This window comes from Geotrypetes seraphini, chromosome 18 (genome assembly GCF_902459505.1).
Source record: "Geotrypetes seraphini chromosome 18, aGeoSer1.1, whole genome shotgun sequence".
Taxonomy (NCBI): Eukaryota; Metazoa; Chordata; class Amphibia; order Gymnophiona; family Dermophiidae; genus Geotrypetes; species Geotrypetes seraphini.
In genome coordinates, this window is record NC_047101.1 from 23,114,499 (window position 1) to 23,138,878 (window position 24,380).

General features: G+C 41.9%; 2 protein-coding genes across 11 annotated transcripts in view; one reads left to right on the forward strand and one right to left on the reverse strand.

Moving 5' to 3' along the window:
• The window catches only part of CD74 (CD74 molecule), a 30,865-nt gene extending 12,032 nt beyond the window's left edge, over positions 1 to 18,833 (forward strand). The window contains exons 3-10 of one of the 2 annotated variants that reach the window (XR_004537452.1): positions 36 to 139; positions 3,202 to 3,264; positions 4,714 to 4,809; positions 5,238 to 5,334; positions 9,892 to 10,095; positions 13,246 to 13,314; positions 16,253 to 16,391; positions 18,179 to 18,833. Coding sequence is in view for 1 of the 2 variants with exons in the window: in XM_033926935.1 (XP_033782826.1) it covers positions 36 to 139; positions 3,202 to 3,264; positions 4,714 to 4,809; positions 5,238 to 5,334; positions 9,892 to 10,095; positions 13,246 to 13,314; positions 16,253 to 16,332 (713 nt within the window). In the remaining variant the exon portion in view is untranslated. Of the gene's footprint in view, positions 1 to 35; positions 140 to 3,201; positions 3,265 to 4,713; positions 4,810 to 5,237; positions 5,335 to 9,891; positions 10,096 to 13,245; positions 13,315 to 16,252 lie in introns of both variants that reach the window. The other variant, XM_033926935.1, reaches the window with a different exon arrangement.
• A 4,290-nt stretch (positions 18,834 to 23,123) lies between these two features.
• TCOF1 (treacle ribosome biogenesis factor 1) overlaps positions 23,124 to 24,380 on the reverse strand; it is a 145,603-nt gene continuing 144,346 nt past the window's right edge. For all 9 annotated transcript variants that reach the window (XM_033927390.1, XM_033927393.1, XM_033927388.1 and 6 more), the window contains one exon: positions 23,124 to 23,642. In XM_033927390.1, the coding sequence (XP_033783281.1) occupies positions 23,637 to 23,642 (6 nt within the window). In that variant the 3' untranslated portion in view covers positions 23,124 to 23,636. The remainder of the gene's footprint in view (positions 23,643 to 24,380) is intronic.

The following is a 24,380-nucleotide window of genomic DNA, read 5'->3' on the forward strand; positions in this document are numbered from 1 at the left end:
ATTAAAGATTGATCATGTGCTCTTCTGTCTCTTAGCCTCCAGCCATGTCAAACAGATGAGGATGGCAATGATGAGTATGCCCCTGCTAGCCAAGGCATATGTAGACTCGCCAAACAAGCCCAAGCGGACAAACCTGACTGTAAGGCTCTATGGGAGTATATTATTTCTAATCTTGGCAAATTTCTTCTCTTGTCTCTTCCACTCCTATTCTTTATGGGTCAAGCTGTTGTTCTCCTACAGTCTTCTCCACAGCTCTTGGGGTGCAATGTTGGGCTTTGCTCGGCTCCTTATTTATTTATGTATGAAGTACCTTTATGAAGAAATTCACCCAAGGTGGTGTACAGCAAGTACAGTTCAACATAAAACGTACAGTTTTGTTAACAGCATAACGGTAATAAAAAGACCAAATAATAAACAAATAAAATCAGTAACTTGAAACTTAATAATACAAATACCACGAAACAGTTTTAAAAATATACTTAAATAGCAGAGATATATAATATGATGTCTGCATAATACCTATGAAACATCTAATAGGCACATTATAACATTCAAATAACATAAGCTGTATTGTAGAAAAGTATCGCTATTATATTTATCATATAGCTGAGTGGCCAAAGGCAGATATTAGATGGGGTCAAGATGGGTGTGCAGAGTCCATTTGTTTAAATAGATGGGTGGCTAAACTCAAGCCACAGTTTGTACAGTTAAGCAAGATATAAGGAACTGATCTAAGCTAGTCCAGGTGTAGAATGAGTGTATATTAATCACCCCATATGTATTAAAGGCTAGGGAGAAGAACCGGGCTTTCACTTTGTTTCCTGAAGTAGAGGTAGTCTCAAGTTTGGTGTAGTCCCTCTGGGAGTAAATTCCTTGCAGTGTCCTGTCTAGATGTCATAAGGGTTTTTTGGGGGGGAGGGGGTGGGGTGGAAGGTAACGCTATAGGTAGCATGAATGCAGGGTGGCTTGTGGACGGATCCATGAGTGGGAGACTCATTGTAGAGCCTTATTGCCATAAACGAGTCGGTACAGGTTGAAAGGCAGAGCCATGTGTGAAAAACCCAAAGCCACGCCATAGTAGGGCTGTCTCTGCTCAGAATCCCACCAGAAAATACCGCGGAGCCAGCACACAAAAATAACTTCCTAATGCTCAACATTAACAATGTACAAATTATATGTGCGCTGTGCAAGGGAGAAGAACGTACATGAAAGTTGTGCGCATGCCTATTCAAACCTGGAAATACAAACACACATCGGCACCCTTCTGCTGCTCCTGAAATATAAGCTTTTCTTTCTTTTTTTTTTTTTTTTTCACTCGAAAACCTTAGATTTAAGCGCATAAAAGAGGCCAATATGTCCTTCCATTTTCGGTTTGCTTGGACTTGCACAAGTTTCAAGTTTATTAGCTTTTATATACCGCCTATCAAGGTTATCTAAGCGGTTCTACAATCAGGTACTCAAGCATTTTCCCTATCTATTCCGGCGGGCTCACAATCTATCTAACGTACCTGGGGCTATGGAGGATTAAGTGACTTGCCCAGGGTCACAAGGAGCAGCCGGCGGGGTTTGAACCCACAACCCCAGGGTGCTGAGGCCGTAGCTCCATCCACTGTGCCACACACTCCTCCGATCCTCAGCGGCGCCACTTGGAGCTCAAAACCATATTGATCCGATGATGAATTGACACGTAAAGCTTGGAGCAATGAGATGGTTTTGAGCTCCAAGTGTGTGGACTTTAGGGCACTAAAGGGGTGACTAAGGTCTTTTCACCCTTTGAGTTGGTCTAAGGTTAGGTTTTGAGCATTGGCTCATGAATGAGGTAACCCTTGACCCACCCTTCATTTTTTGTGTTTTATGTGGAGAGTGTTAACCAGGGAACATAAAACGTCCCGGGAGAAATGTTTCGACTCCCCACTGCCTAGTGGTCTGAATTATTCCAGCTTCATTGGTCATACCTTCGTCGGTTTTCAAACCTTGATCACTTATTATGTTGGTTTAATTGATATTGCATTTCATATTTGATCTTTTGTTTGTTAATATCTGTATTTATTGATTAATTGTATTGTGTGTGAGTTGTTATGTGTAAATTTTCTCATACGTTGTAAACAATAATGTGTCATGGGTTATCAATAGAATAGTGTGACTCCTAAAACTAAACTTTCATCATATTAAGGGATTGGAATTTGATATACTGCTTGGACAAGGTGTATTAAGCAACTTTACAATCGGGTACTCAAGCATTTTTCCTATCTGTCCTGGTGGGCTCACACTCTTATCTGATGTACCTGGGGCAGTTGATGATGAAATGATTTTCCCAGGGTCACAAGGAGCAGTGTAGGATTTGAACTTGCAACCTCAAGGTGCTGAGGCTGTAGCTCTCACCATTATGCCATACTCTCCTGCAAAGATGAGAAAAGCTTAGAACAAGATGTATAGGTTAGAAAATTGTGTGTGATTTGATATATAGAAACATGATGGCAGATAAAGGCGAAACGGCCCATCGTCTGCTCATCCGCAGTAATCATTATCTCTTTCTTATAGCATGAACTAGAAAGACTCGGAAGCTATGCATTGGGTTTCTTAGTCATCCAAGTCAGAGATTTATCACTGGACAGACACAATAATTCTATTCATTTAGTCCATTATAAACTCTTATGTCAAGTTTTATCATTCACTAGTAAAGTACATTTCTTTTAGTTTTGACCATTCATGCCTCATTACCATTACATTTTCCATAATGGGATCTTGTCTGGGATTGTTTCCTGCTGGTGAGCCTGAGGAAGCTGTTTAGATAATAGAAGGTACAGTGCAGATACAGCCAGAAAGGGGGTGACACAGGGCTGGCTGAAGGGACTGTGGCACCCTGAGCCAGCTTTTGCATTGGAGCCCCCCCCCACCCCTGCAATCTGGTATCTCTCTCCTTCCCCCTCTGTGTGGTGTGGGAAGCTGCCCGAATCTCTGCGGTGGGCTCCGTCTCCGACAGTGTTCAAGGCCCAGTTAAAAGCCTCTTTGAGAGTAGATTGTAAGCTCTTCTGAGCAAGGACCGTCTATAAATGTCAAAATGTAGAGCACTGCGTATGCCTTTCAGCACTTTATAAGTGATTAGTAGTAGTAGGTTGTGTTTTGATTTTAAGAGAGATCTTCAGTTTGTTGATGATGAAACAAAGAATGTAACTTCAATGCTTTTTTAACTCTGTCCAGGCTCTGGAAAACACTGCAAAGAAAAGCACCAAAATGGAAGATCATGTCAAATACATGATTGCAGTAAGTCTGCTACTTAATTCTCTCACATGGAAAGTCTGTAGTTGTTCACTCACCTGTGTTGTTAGATGTTTTTTTGTCTGTGATCTTTATATATCATCTCCCATTCTATCTATCTGCACCCTAGACTCTTGGAGACTCTTGGCGTAGCTAATCACTGTACTTGTCTTATGCTAATCACAAGAAGCAAATGGCCATTGATGTGTGATTCCACAAATAATGAGAAGTGTCTTGTTAATGTTCTTTTCCTTGCCTCCTGTTCTGCATCCTGATGCTGAGGGGTTGGTGAAGAATAGTGCTGCCTGATTCGCCGATTCAAATAGATTCGCCGATTCACTTCAGTGAATCGATTTGTTGTCCAAGAAAATCAGATTCACCGATTCAGCGACCCCCACCCCGGTGAGACCTGACATTCCTCCAAGCAGCAGCAGTGGCAGCGCTCTGAACAGGTACCTTCCCTCTGCCACATCACTGATGACATCATCAGTGACGCAACAGAGAGAAACCATATTTGGGCAGGACGTGAAGCAGGCCGTTCATAGCGCTGGTGCTTTAGGAGGCCTCGGGAGGTATGTTAATCTCACGGCGGGGTGGGGTGCTGCTGCACAGGGGATGGGAGGGAGGGGAGGAAAGATGCTGCACATGGGGACAGAAGAGAGAAAGGAAGAATTGGGGTGGAGGAGAGGAAGGGAGAGATGAGACAAAGAGGTAGAAAAGAGTGAGAGGGAAAAATCCTTCATATGATGGAGGAGAAGGAGATATGCATGGAGAAGAGAGAGGGAGAAATGTTGGACAAAGGGTGGAGGGCAGGGAAAGATGGTGCAAGGTGAGAGAGAAAGAAATGTTGCACATTGTAATGGAGGGGAGGAAGTGGAAGATGCTACATAAAGGGGAATAGAGAGGTTTGACCCAGGGTACAAAGCAGAAAGAGAGAGATGGTAGTGGGAAAGAAACAAATACTGGATATGACAGTGGAAGGTAGAAAAAAATAATTTTATTTTCTATTTTGTGATTTTAATATGTCAGATTTGAAATGTATATCCTGTCAGAGCTGGTCTTAGACAGCGAGCATGAACTAGGACCCAACAGAGAGGAAAAATTTTTTGTTTTGTTTACACCACAGCGCCAACGTGGGTTTGGAGAGGGCAAAAGGGGTGGGGGATGGGTGGAAAGGCTTTCCCTGATTAGCTCTGCATGCTGCAAATTTGCATTTCATTAGCTTACTGCATTCCCACGGAATATTTTCTCACCAATACTTGCAGTAGAAGCCACATGTTCAGCCATTAGCATATGACTGTGCTGGGCGACTTTCTGCATCAGCCCCCAAAGGCACGTTGGAGCCAACTTCTGTTTCTGTACTGCTGTTTATCTTGTTGCAGATCCTGTTTCTATCTGCAATCCTTGCTAATTGACTGCCATTTTCTCTCACCTATTTGCTTTGACTTTCCACAGAAGGAAAATCCCCTGATGCCAATCCCAGATTTTAATAAAAGCCTGTTGGAGAACCTGGAAGACCTGAAGAAAGGCATGACTGCTCGGGACTGGAAGGTTTGTTTCTCTGCCACCCACCCACCCAGTTTCTTTCCCCTTTCAGCAGATAATGAAGATAGCAGCACTAGATTAAGATGGGAAGGGTGGGAAGGGAAAGCATGGCTGTTCAGTGCAGCTAAGTGATTTTGGCTCCGTGTCACAGGGTAATTCACTATGCTTTGCTTCAGCCATCGACCCTCAGGACATCACAGCTCTGAGCTTTAATGGTCTCCTAGAACACTGCCTGTTATGTACTGGGCATGTGTCTTCCTAATAGAGGAGAAAGGAGAAATGGGGTACCAAATTGGCCCAGTTGCAGATTCTTTGGGGATTGTATAGTGCTGTCTTAAGACTTAAGTTTGTATTTTGCAGTTCAATGTGCTCATAAATCTTGATTAACAGACCCTGCCTGACCATGGTGATTTTTTTTTTTTTTTTTTCTTTAGGAATTTGAATCCTGGTCACACAAGTGGCTGCTGTTTAATTTGGTCCAAAATGCCAACAAAAATGGGACTGATAAGAACTTGAGGCATGATGTCACAGGTACTAGATGGTCTTAACTTTCCAGGGAGAAGAGAGGTAGCAATAGTGATTGATCACTGGACCTTTTTTCTGTAGCTCAATTGTCAGCAATTGGGGATTAAGATCAAGTATCGGCTCCTTTACCTCTAGGCATATACGGCCAGATCCTGTTTCTGCAGTGGCCAATCCAGGTCACAAGTTCATGGTACAACCCCAAATAGTAGCAACATTCTGTGCAGAATCCCCTGAAGAGAAGCCACATTCCATACTGCTGATTCCAGGGCATGCGGTGGCATCCCCTATATCTGTCTCTAGATTTTTCCTCCAGGTCCAGGAACTTGTCCAAACTTTTTTTTTTTAAACCCAACTATGCTAACCACTGTAACTACACCCTCTGTCAATGCGTTCCAGAGCTTAACTATTCTTTTGAGTGAAAAAAAAAAAAATTTCCTCCTACTGGTTTTAAAAGTACTTCCCTGTAACTTCATTGAGTGTCCCCTAGTCTTTGTAATTTTTGATGGAGTAAATGCCTGCGCCTAATTTGTGCCTATGATCTGCCCATGCTCCTCCACTGGCTGTGTCCTCTTTTTGAGATCCGTGCACTAGAATTTATGTGCACCACTTTATAGAATATGCTTAGAAAGTTGTTCACATAAATTCTAATTAGTGCAGCGGGAGCAGAGATCCTGGAACTAATAGGTAGTCACCTTGAAACCCTGAGTTTCCTTGCAGAAGCTGCCAATCATCTTTTTGCATAGCTCCACCTTTCCTCCTAGAGGGCTGTGCTATAGCCCCTGTTTTCACTTCTGTAAACGAGTTGAGAAGTTGTCTTCTGATCTGCGCTGATTTATTGTTTTATTTTTCAGGTACTTCCTTCTCAAATTGTGAGGCTTATGTGCTGCAGAGATTTCCAGTATTTCTGGAACAACTCTAGACTCTTGGTGAAGTAGTCTGTTGCTAGCAGGCATCTCTATGAGTACCTAGCCAGCCTGCTTTACCTGTTAGAAGGCTCGGGGATTGTTCCCCTGGGAGTGTGGATCGCCCCTGACTCTGTCTGAATCTTGAGCGCAGGCTGTGTGAGCTCCAGGTCAGTCCAGAGGGCTGGAGTTCGGCTGGCTGTGTTTCTCACTCCCCTTGGATCAGTGGGGGTTGGGGCCTTGGGGTCTGAGCCCACTTTTTTAGGGTCCAGCTGGCAGCCCAAAGAAGCAAGCAGCTGGAATCCTTGCTTGCCTGAGGCAGAAAGTCTCTTCTTCACAGCTGCACTGGCAGCTTAAGCAGAAAAAGCAGTTCCCAACACAGCAGGCACATGTAAGTAGGAGTAGTTCTAAAAGACAGGCAAGACCGCAGGTTAGAGTCGGTCCTCAAAAGGCAATTTGAGGCCCTGGGGATTAAAGCAGCTGTGGCAGCTTCTTACATGGCACATGCCTGTCACACTAGACTGCACTGTGCTCCTCTGTTGGAGGAAGATGCTTGCCCACACTTAGTGTTGGCAGAAGTCGATTGTGTGGCAAATGCTCTATATGACATGTTCAGGGTCTTGAGCAAGGTGTCTGCTTACTCTGTTTCCACTCGCAGAATGCTCTGGATCAGGCAATGGGCAGATAATTCTTCCTCTAAGGCTAGTTTGAGCAGTCTTCCTTTTAGGGGCCAAATGCTCTTTGGCAAGGGTCTAGATGATCTTATGATGAGTGTAAAAAGAACGACGTCCCAAGACCCTGTTGGACACTTGCCCAAGGACTGCTAAGCGGTCTGGGCGAGGTAATTTTCATGGCTATCAATGATTTCACCAGTTCTCTAGGCAGAGATCCTACCAAAACTCTAGGCGGAGATTTGGAGGTGCCAGATGACCTCAATCCTCCGGTTCCTGCACCGCAGCAGCCTCAAAGAAGCAACGACACTAGGATGATAGCTGTCCCTCCGCAGAAAGGAGAAAAGCTGTTGGCTTTTTGGGATGCCCGGGCAGATATCGGTACGGACCAGTGGGTCTTGGACATAATCCAAAAGGGTTAAAAGCTCAAATTTTTTCGCCTGCTGCAAGAGTCATTTCTGGATGGCCGGAGAAACCAATAAAGATCTGAGCAACTGTACAAAAGCTCTTAGATATTCAAGTTTATTATAAAATTTGATTAACATAGAAACATAGAAATAGACGGCAGATAAGGGCCCACGGCCCATCTAGTCTGCCCACCTTAATGTCCCTCCCCTACCTTTGCCCTGTGAATAGATCCCATGTGCCGATCCCATTTGGCCTTAAAATCAGGCACGCTGCTGGCCTCAATCACCTGTAGTGGAAGACTATTCCAGAGATCAACCACTCTTTCAGTGAAAAAGAATTTCCTGGTGTCACCTCGTAGTTTCCCGCCCCTGATTTTCAACGGATGCCCTCTTGTTGTCGTTAATCGTGATTAATCGTCTAGTCCAAATTCTAAGCGATGTACAAAACGATAAAAATTACAGAATTAGGAGAAACAAACATAACTAACAAAGGGACTAAATCTACTAAACATAATAAAAACCAACTTATACAAACATAATAAAACACAAGGAAAGACTAGGAAAGAAATACAATCTGATTAATATGAAGAAAAACAATTAAGGTTAAGAACAATAGGAAAGGGAAGGAGAAAACTCAGAAAATATAAAGATAAAATGAGTCATAAGCAATTCATTTAGTCATTGAATGCATCTTTAAAAAGAAAACCCTTAAGTTTGCTCTTAAATTTTTCCAAATTCTTTTCCTCTCTTAAATAAATTGGAAGTGAATTCCATGTTTGAGGAGATGTGATGGAAAAGCCATAGAGCCTGTCCCAGACAGAAAATTGGGCTTAGGCAGATATTCTATGTAATTAATTGTGGTAAAATGATACTTGGAGGACTGGCGGCTGATTTCTGGATCTAAAGGCAATCAGTGCAGCACTGAAGATTCCGCGTTTCCGAATGGAGACCATGAAATCAGTCATTGCCTCGGTGGTGCCGGGAGAATTCCCAGCCTTGCTAGACTTAATGGAGGCTTATCTCCCTATTTCCAGCTTGCAGAAGGTTTCTGCGGTTTCACATGTTGGAATAGCATTTTTAGTTCTCAGCTCTCCTCTTCGGGCTCGCAACAGCACCATGCATCTTCAGTGGTGGTCGCAGCAGTGTACTTACACAAATCAGGGGTCCAAGTACACCCATATCTGGAGCCCCGTCCATGGCAGAGGGAGAGATAGCAGTAGAGCAGATACTGCAGATACTACAGTGGCTGGACTGAATAATCAGTTTCTGGAAAAACCACTTAGAGCAACTTAATTCCTGGAATACCTCTCTCTTCGACCCAGCAGCGAGTTGTGTTTTTCTTCCTTTACTTTGGGACAAACTGAGGGGCTACAGCACAGCTCTCTGGGAAGAGAGGTGTAGCCGTACAAGAAGATGATAGGCAGCTTCTGCAAGGAAACTTGCGATTTCAGGGTGACTACTCATTAGTTCAGGATCTCTGCTCCCATTTATAGGAAAGACCATTGAGGTAAGAACCTAATACAGTGGTACCTCGGTTTACGAGTGCACCGGTTTGCGAGTGTTTTGCAAGACGAGCAAAACATTCGCAAAATCGGCGCCTCGGAAACTGAGCTTGCCTCGGTTTGCGAGCGGTGCCCCCCGTGATCCGTCACCCCCCCTGCCACAATCCAGCACCCCCCCACCGCAATCTGAAGTCCCCCAGACCCACCCGAACAGGCTTCTTATTTCCATCTCGGCATCGGCATATCCTGTGCGTTGGTGCTGGTGCCCGAAGATCGGCCTCCTCTTCTTTGCTGGGCCTTGAGCATCTGCGCATGCTCAAGGCCTGCGAGTTCACGTGCAGATGTTCTAGGCCCAGCAAAGAAGAGGAGGCCGATCTTCGGGCACCGACACCAATGCACAGGACACGCTGGTGCCGAGGCCGAGATGGAAGTAAGAAGCCTGGGGGACTTCAGATCGCGGCGGGGGGGAGGGGGGATTATGCTGGGGGGGTGGGAGCCTTCAGGGGGAGCAATGCTGGTTCGCGTGGGTGGGGGGATAGAGCAGCACCGCTGGCCTCGGGGGATGGGGGTGAGTGGTAACGAATCAAGCAAGTTTCCCTTAGTTCCTATGGGGACACTCGCTTTGATATACGAGTATTTTGGTTTACGAGCATGCTTCTGGAACGAATTATACTCATAAACCAAGGTACCACTGTGTTTTAAGTGTCAGTTGTCGGCACTTTCTTGTTAAACAAGTTGCAAGTCACAAATTTGCAGCGTGCCGCATTTGGATGCCATATATAGAATCTGGGGGTTAGTGTGTATTTGCAAGGGGAAGATACCGAGAATGGAGCATGGGTGGGACATAGGCGGAGCCAGTGCAATTATGGATGCCTAAATGTTGGGTGTACCACAGCTGGGCTTAGGCTTGCGTGCTGTAATGAGACCCATGTGCCTAGAATCTCTTAACAGAATAAGAACCTACCACATGATCTCAGCGTCCCTAAATGGATGCACCCCTAAAGTACAATCAAACTTTACCTGATAACAAGGGGAAGATGATTCGGGGAAATCTCATTTTTGTGTATTTGTTATTTTAAAGAGGCTCCAATTATGTCCAAATGCCAGTTGGAGGCACGTCAGACGAGTGAAAAGCATTATCCCGGAACGTTCATTCCACAGTGTGAACCAAATGGCGACTACCTTTTGATGCAGTGCTGGAGAAGCACTGGCCTCTGTTGGTGTGTCTTCAAGAATGGCACAGAAATCCCCGAGACCAGAACCCGGGCCAAACTGGACTGCAGTAGTAAGGGCTCCCTTTTCAACCTTGACCTTTCTTACTTCACTGAGGGAAGTGGTGGGTACAAAAAGAGGAAGTCCAAGAAGATGTTCATCTGAACATTTTATCTGGTGGTGCTTTTTCTTTGTGTTGTCATTCTATAGGTTTTATTTTTACTTGCCAGTTTATATTTTTGTTTCCCTGTTTTCCCTTCTGCTCATCCCATGCATGTGTTCTCTTTTTCTTCCTTCTCCAGCTTGTCTGCTTTGTGGACAAGAGTAGCTGGTTCTACAGTGGCTTCCATTAGGTTCATAGTGTATAATAAGGCCTTAAATATATATCATCCTTGAAAATCAAATAATTGAGGACAAAAAAGTGGAAGGGAAGATAATGCAATAAATGAATGAAATTATTAAACAATTAATGACCAAATTTTTTTTTTTTTTTTTTTGTAAGTTCTTGTAATACATCTTGGATAATTCTTTTGTAATCTGCCTTGAACTGCAAGGTAATGGCGGAATAGAAATCCCTAATGTAATGTAATATTGATAACTATATCAGGGCCATCATAGCATCTGGTAAATAGTTTAAATCAATAATTTATAGAAACTATAAATAATCATAGATATTAATACTAAATCACAATCCCTATTAAATATCTAAAAGCAAACAGTGGTATGCGTTCTAGTTGATCAGATAAATTCATATTTATATTTCATAGTTAATCAATTTAGGTTTTCACTTTTAAAGTTTTTTCATATGCACTTTTAAAAGGTTTTTTTACGTTACAAATTTATTGATATTTTAAAAGAATTTTTTTAGACCAATATGAATTTAGCACACTAACATGGATTAACATTTTAGGTTTCCCATCATTTTGTCCTACTTAATCTATTCTCAAAAATAATATATTAAAACATTAAAATTAGTGATAATTTATTAGGGAATAAAATTAAGTGGTTGAATAAAAAAAACCCAAAACTTTTTGGTAGGGGGTGGTGGACATAGATGATTATAACAATATACAAGACAGGAACCTGTAATGGTATATATCATAAGAGGTTCCAAAGACTGAAGTCTGTATAATTTATGATATGTCCACCACTCACTGTTTGCTTTAGATATTTAATAGGGATTGTGATTTAGTATTCTAGAAATTATTGATTTAAACTTTATTTACCAGATGCTATGATGGCCCTGATATAGTTGTCAATATAGGCAGAATTAATTGTTTAATAATTTCATTCATTTATTGCATTATCTTCCATTGGGTTCATGGTAGGACAGCACTAGATTTCTCCTGAGCAATTTTTGGAGCATTTGAGGGAGATTTCCAGCATTAATTGTTAGGTTGCTCAGGATTTTCGTCATCTTCCCTTCTCCATCACATCTGTTATAAGGTTTCACCAAAGTCAGGTCTCTTGACGCTGCGAGGTCTTGTAATACAAGTGTGCTGTATACGCGTGTCACAGCTGAGCTGATGGGTCTTCTCTCTCTTGACACGGGAGTGTAGTGACTGTTTTAAATGAACTATTTATTCCAAACAGGTCCTGTCGGACATTACCTACAAAAATGTACATCTTATATTTTTGCTCAGCAAATTGTATTTCTATACTACTGCCTTCTTAAGGTCGCTGCTCTCTTTATTTCCTCTGAATACTAGCATATTGTATTTCGCTGAATGTCCAGCACTCTTGATTTTAAACCGCCTAGAAGTCGCAAGATTGTGGCGGTATAGAAGAATAAAGTTATTATTATTATTACAGTATAATATTTTCTATTAAAGTTTTTGGGTTGTGGAACGAATTGTTTGATTCGCCATTATTTCTTATGTGGAAATTCGCTTTAATTTAAGAGTGCTTTGGATTACAAGCATGTGACCGGAACAAATTATGCTCGCAAACCAAGGTTTTACTGTATATGTTGCCACAATCTTACACCAAATAGTGGAGACACAAGTTCTATACTTAAGGTATATTACTTTATAATGGTATATCACTTTATATCAAATGTTAAAACCATTATTGAGTCAAGAACATATGAAGACCAAGGCTTGGAATCATGAGATCACCCGTCCTAGAAGAAAAGGGACCGGCCTTGTTGATAAAGTTCTTAATGATCACAGCCAAGAACTAGGTTGTATATTTTTAATCTGGGTATCGCAAAGTTGTTGGTAAAGGCAAAATGTTTAAGGATACTTTGATGTTTCATCCTTCAGATTTCTGGTGCAATCCCTGGTCCCGAGCCATCTTGTCTATTGTAACATTGTACATCTTGCTGGTGTTCAAAAAAAAATCTTTACGTTATTCGGAACACAGCTGTTCGTCTGATTTTCAACTTGAATAAGTTTGATCCTGTTACACCTTTCTTTCAGCAACTGCATTAGTTGCCGGTCGAGGCCCGTATAAAGTTTGTTTGGTTGCATTTGGTTTACGGTATTAGCAGGCCTCATACCCAACTATCTCCTGGATTTATCAGATTTGCTTGTTCAAAACATTTCAGACATTCACATGCTCTATTCACTTTTCTATCTGTTAACGGCTGTAAATGTAAAAGATAGCAACGCCTTCTGTCTTATCAAGCAGCATCTTGGGACAAGGATTTGAATTGTCTAATTATGTCTTCCAACACTTCCATCAACAATTCAGGCGACTTTTAAAAACATATTTTACTAGATCCTTTGGGTAATTGAAGCATTACAAAACTACAGACTTTTTTTTTCTCTTTTGTAAACCACACAGAACTTAACAGTATTGTGGTATAGAAGTGAGTTTTTTTTTTTCTAGTGGACAGTCTGATTGGTTGATTGAACTTTTCCTGGTAAATACACATTCCATTGTGTTAGTTATGTAAGCTTTTTTTTTTTTTTTTAGTTCCTGGACATGAGTCATTGATAATATATGCATTTCTAAGATTAATAAAATTAAAACTTTTTTTATATCATAATTAATAATGGGTAGAAAACAAATATGAAGGTTTATTTTTGCTTATTGCACTTTTCTGGGTCTTGCTGATGCGGTGAGACCAGGAAAACTACAGCAAGCATGATGCCAGTGGTGGAAACCTAAGAGAACATGAAGGGTTTCATTAATGACTTGTACATTGGTAAATATTGGGGGAATCCCTTTGCTCAGCATGGTGGAGAGTTACTTTGTGTTTTTTTTTGTTTTCTTATAGGTATCCAGGATCCTGAGGGATCCAGCCTGGGAGAAGAGCCCTTTGTACCATCTGGTTCTTTGGCCATAGGTAAAATCTGCATCCCTTTTATACAGTCCCCCTTCCCCCCACACACACCTACCTACTTAAACAAACATGGGGATGATGCATGCTCAAAAGCTTTCTAATACTAAGAAGCAAGCTTAAGGAAGAGATTCTGTAACTTGGCAATACCTTTAAAACAATAGGTGGAAATAATCTTTCACTCAAAGAGTAGTTAAACTCTGTAATGTGTTGCCAGAGGCTGTGGTAAAAGCAGTTAGCGTAGCTGGGTTTAAGAAAGGTTTGAACGAGTTCTTGGAGGAAAGGTCCAGAATCTGCTATTGAGAAAGACATGGGGGAAGCCATGGCTTGACCTGGATTGGTAGCATGGAATGTTGCTACTCTTTGTAATTCTAGAATCTTGTTACTTTCTGGGATTCTGGAATATTGCTATTCTTTGAGATTATGCATGGAATGTTGCTACTGGTTGGGGTTCTGGGATCTTTTGTTACTCTTTGGGATTCCAAAATCTTGCTGGTCTTTGAGAGATTCTATATGGAACGTTGCTACTATTTGGGATTCTGCCAGGTACTTGTGATCTAGATTGTGTTCAAGTAGGCTGGAGATTTGAACATTGAGGCCAAAAGAATTGCCAGAATGGATTCTCTCTCCCACATTGGGCGAGAGACTCCGTTCTGTGAATTCAAATAACAGACGAGGAAAATCCATGTAAAAACAAATGTTTATTGACAAAGCTCCCACAGTCTGGGAAGAGCAAGTCCTCAGAATTTCAGTGCTCTTCAAATAGAGAAAACAAAGCAAACAGATTTATATCCTGTGTGACATAATTTGTAGTAATTATCATGCTTTAGAATACAATGTCACAGTTGATCACATGACTTCCTTTCCAAAAATGCTTTACGTCAATGTTAACATTAAAAGTCCATTCTGTTAAGTTTTTTTAACCCAGCAGGTGGCAGTATTTCATTTTTCTTCCTAAATCACTTTTGATCTTTGACCTTTCCAAATATCAATCATGTCAGCAAAAAGCCCTACTTCCTGCAGACACATCTTAACTTCCGTATGACCTTCAAAGTAGTGTTGTATTTTCTAATCTATAAGAAACAGATTCTCTGTAAAACACCCAAATTTCTTGTTCCTCTGAGAACCTTATCCCCAGGGATCCAGGTGAAGAATGGTGCATAAATCTTTGTTTCTTAAGAGTCGTAAAATCAACCTTCTGAACTTCCTAGCATTAGCTGAAATGTAGAATCAGCAATTTAGACAGGGAATGCCAATCTGTGAACTTAATCTCTTTATTACAAGGCCGAGTTTCCAATGTAATGTGCAGATACTGTATTTTAATTTATTCACGTAATTTTGAATCATTCACACTCTCAGTTTTCATATCATCGGTGACAATTGTCACACCTGTAAATTCCAGAAATCGTCAACAATTGGTTACTGGGATAGATGGACCATTGGTCTGACCCAGTATGGCTGCTCTTAAAGATCGTATGACACCTCACTGCCATGTGCTAATTCTATAACAGCCTATGGGTGCATTTAAGTCATTATAGACTATTGGTACAGGTCAGCATTATCACACCCCTTACCATAGGTGCAAACACATATGCCGTGTCAAGGGCTTCTGTAAATTGTACCTGATTGCACCAAGTGCCACAATCAACTGACTATATTCAGTAACTTATGCATATTGGTGTTACATCCATGGCTCACCCCTGTTCCTCCCATGTATCTGCCCCCTTGGAGTTTCATGTTATAGCATTAACCCTTACTTGTGAAATTGACAAAGGTGCCTTGACACATGTAAGTAGGGTGTCACTCTAAGCATGAGCCTATAGACTTCCCCCCTATAGGCACTGAAGCCACAAGCAGGAACAGCAGTTTTAAGTAACTCCAAATTTAGGAGTAGCTACTTTTTATTTTGCCTTAGTTAGAAAGCTGCCCTAAGCATGGACTCTTCTAGGCAGGGTTGATGACAATGCAACTCTAAAAAGAGAGAATATCTTTTCTAGTAGATAGGTGTGTCATATTGGACAAGCCAGCAATTTCCCCATGGATGTGAACTCTACAGAAGGAATCCACTCTCTTCACCGGGAGCTTTACTGCCACCTACACTTACTTGCAAAGTAAGGAAATGGGAACACTTCCCAAGCACAGAACAGTTCTGCTCTAACAAAGAACAGATGAACAGGTAGAGAAAAACCAAACCCAACAGCAGCATCAAAGGAGCTCAGGAAGTACCCCTGCAGATGCCGAAAACAGACTATATGCAATGCTTTATGGCTCAAAGGGCTGACTGACATCCAAGATACATACTCAGAGAACAACAGAATGGGATAGTAGGCAGGTGGGGGGGGGGGGGGGGTTTCCAGAATGACACCTCTATCTACTAGAAAAGATCTTATCCATATAAAAGTAGTCCCAGAAATCTAGGGCAGGAAAGAAAAGGGAGAGCAGAACAGAAACATGCTTTCAGGTTTGCATGCAGAAGGAAAAAAAAAACTGTAGGTGGCAGTAGAGCTCTGTGAGGTAAGAGGGTTACAGAAAAAAGTCCAGAGTGGATTCCCTCTGCAGAGTTCGCAGCAACGGGGAAATTACCCGTGGGTGCAGAATTCTGCACCTGTTGCGCTGGAAAGAGAGGAGATTCAGAACAAATGGGGTGGGGAAGCACAAGCATTGTGTGCAAAATCTATTTTTGGCAAGTACCAGGACATGTACTGTAGATAGGAGCCTAAGTAGGATAATAACCATCGCCTTGAGCTTAAAAAGAAATTTCTACTTTCTCACTCCTGCCAGGTATGAGTGAAGATGGCAGCTTTAGGAGTAATGCTTTATTCTTGCCAGACTGAGTCTAAATAACATGGGGCACAGCTTGGTGACTGCTGCTTGTGGGCATTTCAAATTAGCAGCAGGTTTTTGCTTGTGTTAATTTGTTTGTTTTCTTTTTTTATTTCTCTAGAACGTATGGAGTATCCACTGCTCCTGCAGAAGGCAGATAAGTTTGAGGATGTGAATGCTGCCTCTCACTCTTCCTCCTAATTTGACAGCATCTGATAAAGCTTCTGAATTATAGAATAGCTGACAATCTTTATGTTAAGGTGAACTACAGAATCCCTACACTTTTTTTTTTTTTGGGGGGGGAGGGGGAATGGGCCCTGGCAAGTTAAAGCATCAAGTGATTTTCTGCAATTTGTACAGGAGTCTTGAGAAGACTAAGGCCATGCTGCCATTAAAGCTATGTAACCTTCCTGAAATAGAAATAGCCACTAATTATCACTATCCCTAGCTAAATTATGAATCAGTCTTCGTAGAGTGACATAGGGACAAATTTTCCCCCATCCCCACAAGTTTTGTCGCTGACTCCATCCCTGTAAACTCTGCCTGCATGATTTTAAAGTGTTTTGAGGCTTGTGCGGATGAGGACAGAGCTTGCAGGAATGGGGCAGGCAAAGAACTTGCGGGATGGGAAAATCAGTTCCTACGGGGAAAAATTTGTCCCTGCGTCATTCTTCAAGTCACAGTACAAGTCTTTTAAGTGGTTGATATTTAAGCCTGCAGTGGTGAACTGCTGCCTTAACCATGGCTATTCAAAGTGGGGGCAGGCGCAGCTCTTGGCTTTGAAAATCTGGTAATGTCCTCCTAACTAGGCAATATTCAGAGCAGGCAACTGACACCTAAATCTGCCGTCATACGCAAACCACCATCGTGTGCGAGAGCAGGTCGTTGCCTAGGAAACCGCTGTTCTGTCGCCAGGGACAGAAGCAACCTGTGGAGGGAGTTGGGGAGTTAAGTGGGAGGTGAGGGTGCAGAATTCAAAATGCTAAAAAAAAAAGCCTTTGAAACCTTGTGCTCTGTGAAAGCTGGTAAGCAGTGATTTTCTCTGAATGAAGTGCTTGGGAAAATACGCCAAAATTTTTATCGGTACCGTACTGTACTCATGGATGATGTAATTTGGGGGGGGGGAGGGGAGGCGTCAGCACGCTAAAAAATCACAATCGCTGAAACCGCAAATACGGAGGGAGAAGTGTGCACTTTCAGCTCAATTAGGCTGCCCTTGAGCTTAAGTAATTGGTGGATTATATGTTTCTGGCTTCTTTGTCTCAAATAAGCGTTTGGAGGAGAGCTAGGATTCGGAAAATTGGGGAGCTGAAGGTTTTAAAAACCTGGCACCATTTTCCAGGCAACAGCGAATTTTTACCTTATATGAATTTTCCTTGCAGCAAGATAAATTGTGCCATATTTTATTCTAACTAATCAACTCTGTCCACACAAAAGACCATCTTAACGTCTTGAACCTTTATGTTAGAGTGCACACCTACTGTAAAACTTGCTGGAGAATCCATTCAATGGCCTCAGCTGCTTTGCAGTCTAAGATGGTTAAAGAGTAGTAAATTACCTGAACCCAAATAATGAAAGAACTCAAAAATGAAATTGCAGATCTATTAAGTTTGACAAAAGCACTGTGGTGTGAGGAGGCTCCGAGAGCTCTCTCTTTGATGAGCCCATAAATTCTGAAAAAAAAATAAAAGCAGACAGCACTCACAAACATTTCAACTCATGCTACCCTCTTGGTCCTCCCTGCCATGCTATCATTTTATAAATTACATAACCCAGAAAGGGAAATGATAGCAGATGCTCTGGGCAGTTTGTAGTAAAGTGCTTAACTAGCAGAAGCAAATATTTGTGTGGGGGGTCTAGGCTTACTTTTTCTTTAGAATAAATCTATTGTAAAAATGTGTAATCTATTTTTTTTTCTTTTTGCTATCAGCAGTGTATTTTTAAAATACAAGAGTATATGCAAAAGTTATTGTAACCCCATTTATGCATATTAAACAGATTTGCTTTGCTTTGTGTAGAAAATCCAATTTCAGTTTTACATTTTCAGAGCTGTTACAAAACTATCAAAATAAAGCTGCAGAATAGTTGATGAGCATCGTGCCTTGTGCATTTGGATTACAAAGAGTACAGCACTTCCATTTCATGAGATGAGGGGTTTCTACAACAAGATCAGTGTCTCGCCAAGCTGCGGCTTTGCCAAGCTGCGGCTTGAAGGTACCAGGAAGTGCGTGGATGTTGACATGCGCCAACGTCCGCAGATGTGCGAAGGCCCTCCAGACAGAGCCCCGAGCCTTCAGCGGGGGGGTGCTAGAAGGGAAGATGCTGGCTGACTGCCTATAGGATGTGCCTTTCCGCGAGAGGCACGTCCTGTAGACAGCTGGTGCTTCTCACAGCACACCTAGAATCTCGGGTGGCACAAAGTTTGCGATACACTGTAATGGATGACAGATAAAGATCAGCTTGGCTCATCCACTCAGCCCAGAAAGGTGGCAAGAGCTGCAGTCTACCCTTTGCCCTTTTGTCTTGTGGTAACTGATGCCTGGTGTGGCATTTTAACTCTGCTCAGTGTACAACAAAGTGCAATTTAAAAATAACAGCAGAATAGCACACAAAAAATATTGTAGAAAAATCCATGTTACGGATACACATATCTCATAGGGCTCCATAACTAGGAGGATCAATAAAGGTCTCTTATTGTGATGCCTCAGTGTGAAAGTTATTTTAAGTTTTACTGTGAATGGAAGTGTTCAATACTTTTGGTCTATCTTTTTGCCATTTAGGAAACCTCTGTGTTTATCCCACACATTTCTGAATAACATCAAAGTTTTTGACCCTATCAGGCATTCGCCACCATCTCTATGAAAAATATTACCTGTACTTAACTGTGAAGAAAAAGCTAGTTGACAGAACTGCCAAATGATAATCACACTTGTTTTAATCACTTAAGATATGTTGTAGTTATTTGTCTTTTTTTTTTTTCCTATAATGGGTACCTGCATTTTTTTGACTTGTTGGTTTCCTTCTGCTGTTCACATTTCCAGCTCAGAACCAGGACTGTGATCTTTCAGCCTCATTCAACATCTAGCTTGTGTGGGGAGAGGCAATGGAGAATATATTCTATTTTATTATGATTACCTCATACCTCAAGAGTTGTTCTCCCCAGAGGGCTTACAATCTAAATTTTGTACCAAAGGTAAAAGAGGGTTAAATGATATGCCAAAGGCCAAAAGGAGTGTCGGTGGGATTTAAACTCGGCCTTTCTCTGGTTCTCAGCCTGTTCCTCCTAAGCGTTAGGCTACTTCACTTCCAACTTCGTGACTTGAAAGCTGCTATTAAAAAATCTAAAATGATAAAATCTTCCTGTGCAGTTCCCCTGGGGAAGGATTATCTATCGCCTGATTGATTCTATTAAGACGCAAGGTCTATCAAGGTTCTATGCTGTCCTCCAAAATCATAGTTCATCAGCTTCAAATCCTGCATTTTCAGCATTCTGTTCTTCAACAACTTGACACTGCTTCTCCAGAAGCAATACCGAGTCTACAGTACATATTGCATTGTAAGAATCCCCTTACCATTTAATTAAAACTAGCTATGATGCTTATAATATGATGTCTAGAACGGTGCTAAGACGCTCAGCATGACTTTGGGCACTGGATCTTAGGGAGGACCTCCCTGACAGCCTATTTTGAGAAAAGGTTCAAACAACAGTGTCCCGGCTTAAAAAAGATTCTTCAACCAGTAGGGAACTTTCAGCATATCCTTTTGATCAACCTCAACAGTGTCGTCGCCCTTCCTCTACCTTCTCTTATCGTAGAGCATACCATCAACAATTTTTTCAACAGTATTATCCTCATCGAAGATTTATTCCTTATAATAGTTCCAATCTGCAAAGGCCCCAGTCTTCTCTTTTTATCCAAACATAGCGCCCAAGGGACCTTAAGCAATCCTCAGCACCGCAACTACCGTCACTTAAGCCTACCCCTAGTTTCTGACCATTTGCTAGTGGAAGAGCAGCTAACCCATTTCAGCTTGGCAGGCCATCACAGACCAATGGGTTCTCAACATAATCTTGCATGGTTATTTCCTCAACTTCCTTACCCATGTTCTGCCTTCTGAACCACCCCTACCTTTGAAGGGCCCTCAGCACATTCTGCAGCTTGCAGCGGAGATATTCCTCCCTCTTACAAAGCAATGCCATCGAGGAAGTTCCTGATCACCAAATAGGGTTTTTTATTCTAACTTCTTCCTCACTCCAAAAAAGACACAAGGTCTCCGACCTCAGACCACTCAATGTCTGCCTCAAAAAGGAAAAGTTCAGAATGATTTCTTTTCCGGCAATTCTTCCATTACAGAATCAACACGATTAGTTAACCGTCCTAGACCTCAAAAATGCGTACACACATATCCCGATTCATCCATCCCACTGGCATTTCCTTTGCTTCAAGTTTCTACCCTTCGGCCTTTCATCAGCACCATGAGTTTTCACAAAGTGCATAGCGGTAGTAGCAGCGCACCTACGCAGACACCATCACGTGTTTTCTTACCTGGTTGACTGGCTTCTAGTAGCATACTCCAAAGAGCGTTTACTCATAACCATTCAAACCACTGTTCAAACTTTACAAACTCAAGATTCCTTATCAGCTTCCAGAAGTCCACTGTGACTCCAATGCATTCATTGGGGCCTCACATTCATTGGAGCCCATTTGGATACGATCTCTGCAAGAGCCTATCTTCCTCAAGCCAGACATTAGACCATCATCAGTCTGGCAGACCAAGTTTCCCTGGTCTTCCCAGCCCTACTAGATTTCAACCTGGTGAACAGGACTCTCCTATCATAGCTGAGAGCTATAGTTAACCTTATGAAAGATTTAGCTAGCAAATCTGAGTCTCAACTGCAATCCACTGCACTACTGGTGCCATCCTAGGGTCATCCTGCTATCCCAATTGTTTTTTTAGGAATGTGGATGCCGAATAGCCAGCCTTCAACAATCCAGTTGAGGTGCTCATTCCAAAACCCTGTAAGTCCATAATAGTTGCAGTGGGCTTAAAAGAAGGTTTTGGAAATAAGCCAGTTTAAAAGGGAATAGTTTGAAGATTGGGGGCTCTAACTACCCAGTCAAGATATAGCTTCACAAAATTTTTAGAATCAAGCAGATTGTGAACCTGTCTTATCTATATCTTTCTGTAGCTACTAGGTGTATAGTTGAGCTGTACACATACAATACGATCTTCACGCTCAACTGTGCTAACCCCACACATCTTCCTGGTATGACCTAAGTCCTTTCCCTGTGCCTTCTCACTGGCATGCAGTGTCTTAACAGTACTCGTATACCACTACACCCTCGCAGTTCTGCGGTTTACAAATAAAGAAGACTGCGCATACGCAGGGATGTAACAAGTCAGTTGCTAAAATTTTTTCTTAAAAAGATAGGTTTTTAAAACAATTTTCTGACGTTTAAAATAGGAATAAGAACTGGAAATACAACTTACTAAAGCTCTTATCCCAAAGAGCAGCCTGGTAAGTCATAATTCTACCGAAAAATCTCTTATATAAACAACCCTTTACAGAGGGAAAAGAAAAAATTCCAATTTCATGAACAAGACGTCTTCTGTTTGCAAAGAAAAAATTGCTCAGAGATATAGGTTGGAATTAAACCATATAGTGTTTTATAACAAAAGCACTCAAGTTTGAATAATATCCTTGATTCAATTTGCAACCAGCACCCATGGTTATACAATTGGTCAGTCCATGATTTTTAGCTGTTTAGTTGGGAATGGAGCTTCTGTAGGCCTAGCAGCCACATATGAGCAAGTTTATTTCTAGCCAACTGCTAGGGGGTCCATGGGAGGTGTGGAAGCAACACCAATACCATGAAGTTGACAGATCACCAGAAAGAATGGCCCAACGGGAGCAGGGAGAAAAGCAGCTGCGGCAAAACCAGTCAGTAAACCCCAGGAATAAAGATGAACAAAGGCAGTGAGATCCTGCAGAGATTACGTTAGCTTTTTCAGAGGGATGAAGAAGCCTACCAGGAAACAGGAAGGCAGCCACTACAACAAACACCTTACAGCTAGCTGGAAGTAATAAGGGTATAGGGTTATGGTAGAAGTGTAGGGTCAGGATGTTGGCCCTTATTTGCATATCCTCCCATCCAGGATGGCTCCATCCCTATCACTACCTCCCTGGAAAAGCCATTATGTTTATCTACCATAATCTACCACAATTTTTCACTTTTGGCTTTTGTCCCAGTAAGCACAGACCCATCCATTTATGTCGGTGCTTCTCAGCTCTCTCCTGGAAGCACACCTAGCCAGTCAGGGTTTCGAGATCACCACAATGAAATGGATCGCCTGCATACTCATTGTGGGAATTGTGGAAACCTGACTAGCAAGGAGAGGGCTGAGAAATACCACACTTTGTATCCAACACAGTATGGAAGGGGCAGGGGGAGAAATTACTTTTTCCTGCACAAAATTTTAAACTACCTTGGAATATGAATTTCTCCTTTTAATGTACAGAGATAGGAATGGAACTGGCAACCTACCGTGCTCAAAGCCTGCCCACAGAAACCAGTGCACTTGTAATGGTGTCCTTGTAAGTCCTTCGCAGCTTGGTGCTTGTGTGCAGGAGGAACTAGCATACCACAATAATTGCTTTGCAATTAAAATAAGAACAAGCCTGCAATTCTTTGAAGCCCCCACCAGATTTTCATTTCTTCTGAAAGAGAAAGCACCTTTTTTTTTAAATTTTACACTAAAACAATGCAACCATGCATTCTCTCTTTTTCTATGAAACTTTTTATTATCACCAGTTCAAAGAAAAATTAACACAAGGTTGCCTTCTACAGCAGCATAAGAAAGATAAAATGTGCATAAAAGAGATTGTGAATCAGAATACACACTTTAACAGTCACGCTTAACTTCTACAGATTTTAAAAACAATCCAATTTAAAAAAAAATTCCCCATCAACCTTTTTATGTAAGGAACAAAGTGAACGTACAGAAGTCTCTTAAAAATATATATATTTATGCATATTTCTTTAGTCACTGTACTTTTTTTTTTTTTTTGTTAGAATTAGTTTTCTGTGCTGGAGCGGTCACTGCTGCTCCGTCAAGACCTTCTTTCCTTTTTTTGTAGATGTGAACAGCGCCTCCTCTGGCTGCTTTTATCCCTGCTTCCTCCTCTCCATAAGCCAGTGGAGGCAGCTCAGTAAAAGTGCAGACACTGGGCTGCTAAGCATTAGTCATAAGAAAAAAAGTAAAAATAAAACAAAAGCAAGTTTCTCCCCATCTTCTTAATTTAAATGTTGCATTATTGAGAAACATATAAAAAACCAAAAAAACCAAAACAAAAACACAACAAAAAGAAAACCCAAGAATAGGTCTCTGTCCAAATAAAATGTGAAAGTCTGGCTCATTTCTTTTTTTGCATTCCTTGGCAGTCATTTCTGTCTTAAGTGTAGATGGTCACCATGCCTCCTCTTCCTCACGATGGCACTGGACTCCTACCTCTGTGAGAAAAGCACATGCAAAAAAAAAGGAAAAAAAGATTGTAAAGCATTGAGAGGGGCTATTGGGAAAAGGCAATTGGGGTGTTTCAGCCTACTTGAGTGAGTAAAGGGCCTCAATGCCTATAATTCTGCTTTCACAGGGGCAAATCCCCCTTCATAAACAGCATATATTGATCTACCTGTGTACTGTGTCATAATTAGAATGTAAGCTCTATCGAGCAGGGACCATCTCATGTGTGTTTAATGCACAATGCTGCGTGCGTCCAGTAGCTCAATAGAAATAATAAGGAGCAGAAGTAGCAAATCCATTTTACCATGGTGTGGTCGTGAGCTATTCCTTCTGACGTTTAAACCCTCGCTTCCAATATGTACATAGATCTCTCACTGATATCTATCTGATAAAGCACATATAAATCTAGGGCAGGGGTCGGCAACCTTTTTACAGCAAAGAGCCAATTTATCCAAAATGTTTGACCCAAGATTTACAAAGAGTCGTAAGGTGTACTTCTCTCCCCTCCAACCCCTCGCAGGTCCCTGCGCCAAGGTTCTCTCCCCTCTCCAGACCCTGTCTCTTTAATCTTCCACCCAACCCCACATACTCCCCCCAGGGCCTACCAAGGTACCTGGTGGTCCAGTGAGGCTCTTTGTAGCAGGAGCGGGGCTCTCTCTCCCCTGCCTCCTCGCGGATGCCTTCTAAAATGGCTGCCATGACCTGTGGCGGAACTACAGGAAATGCCG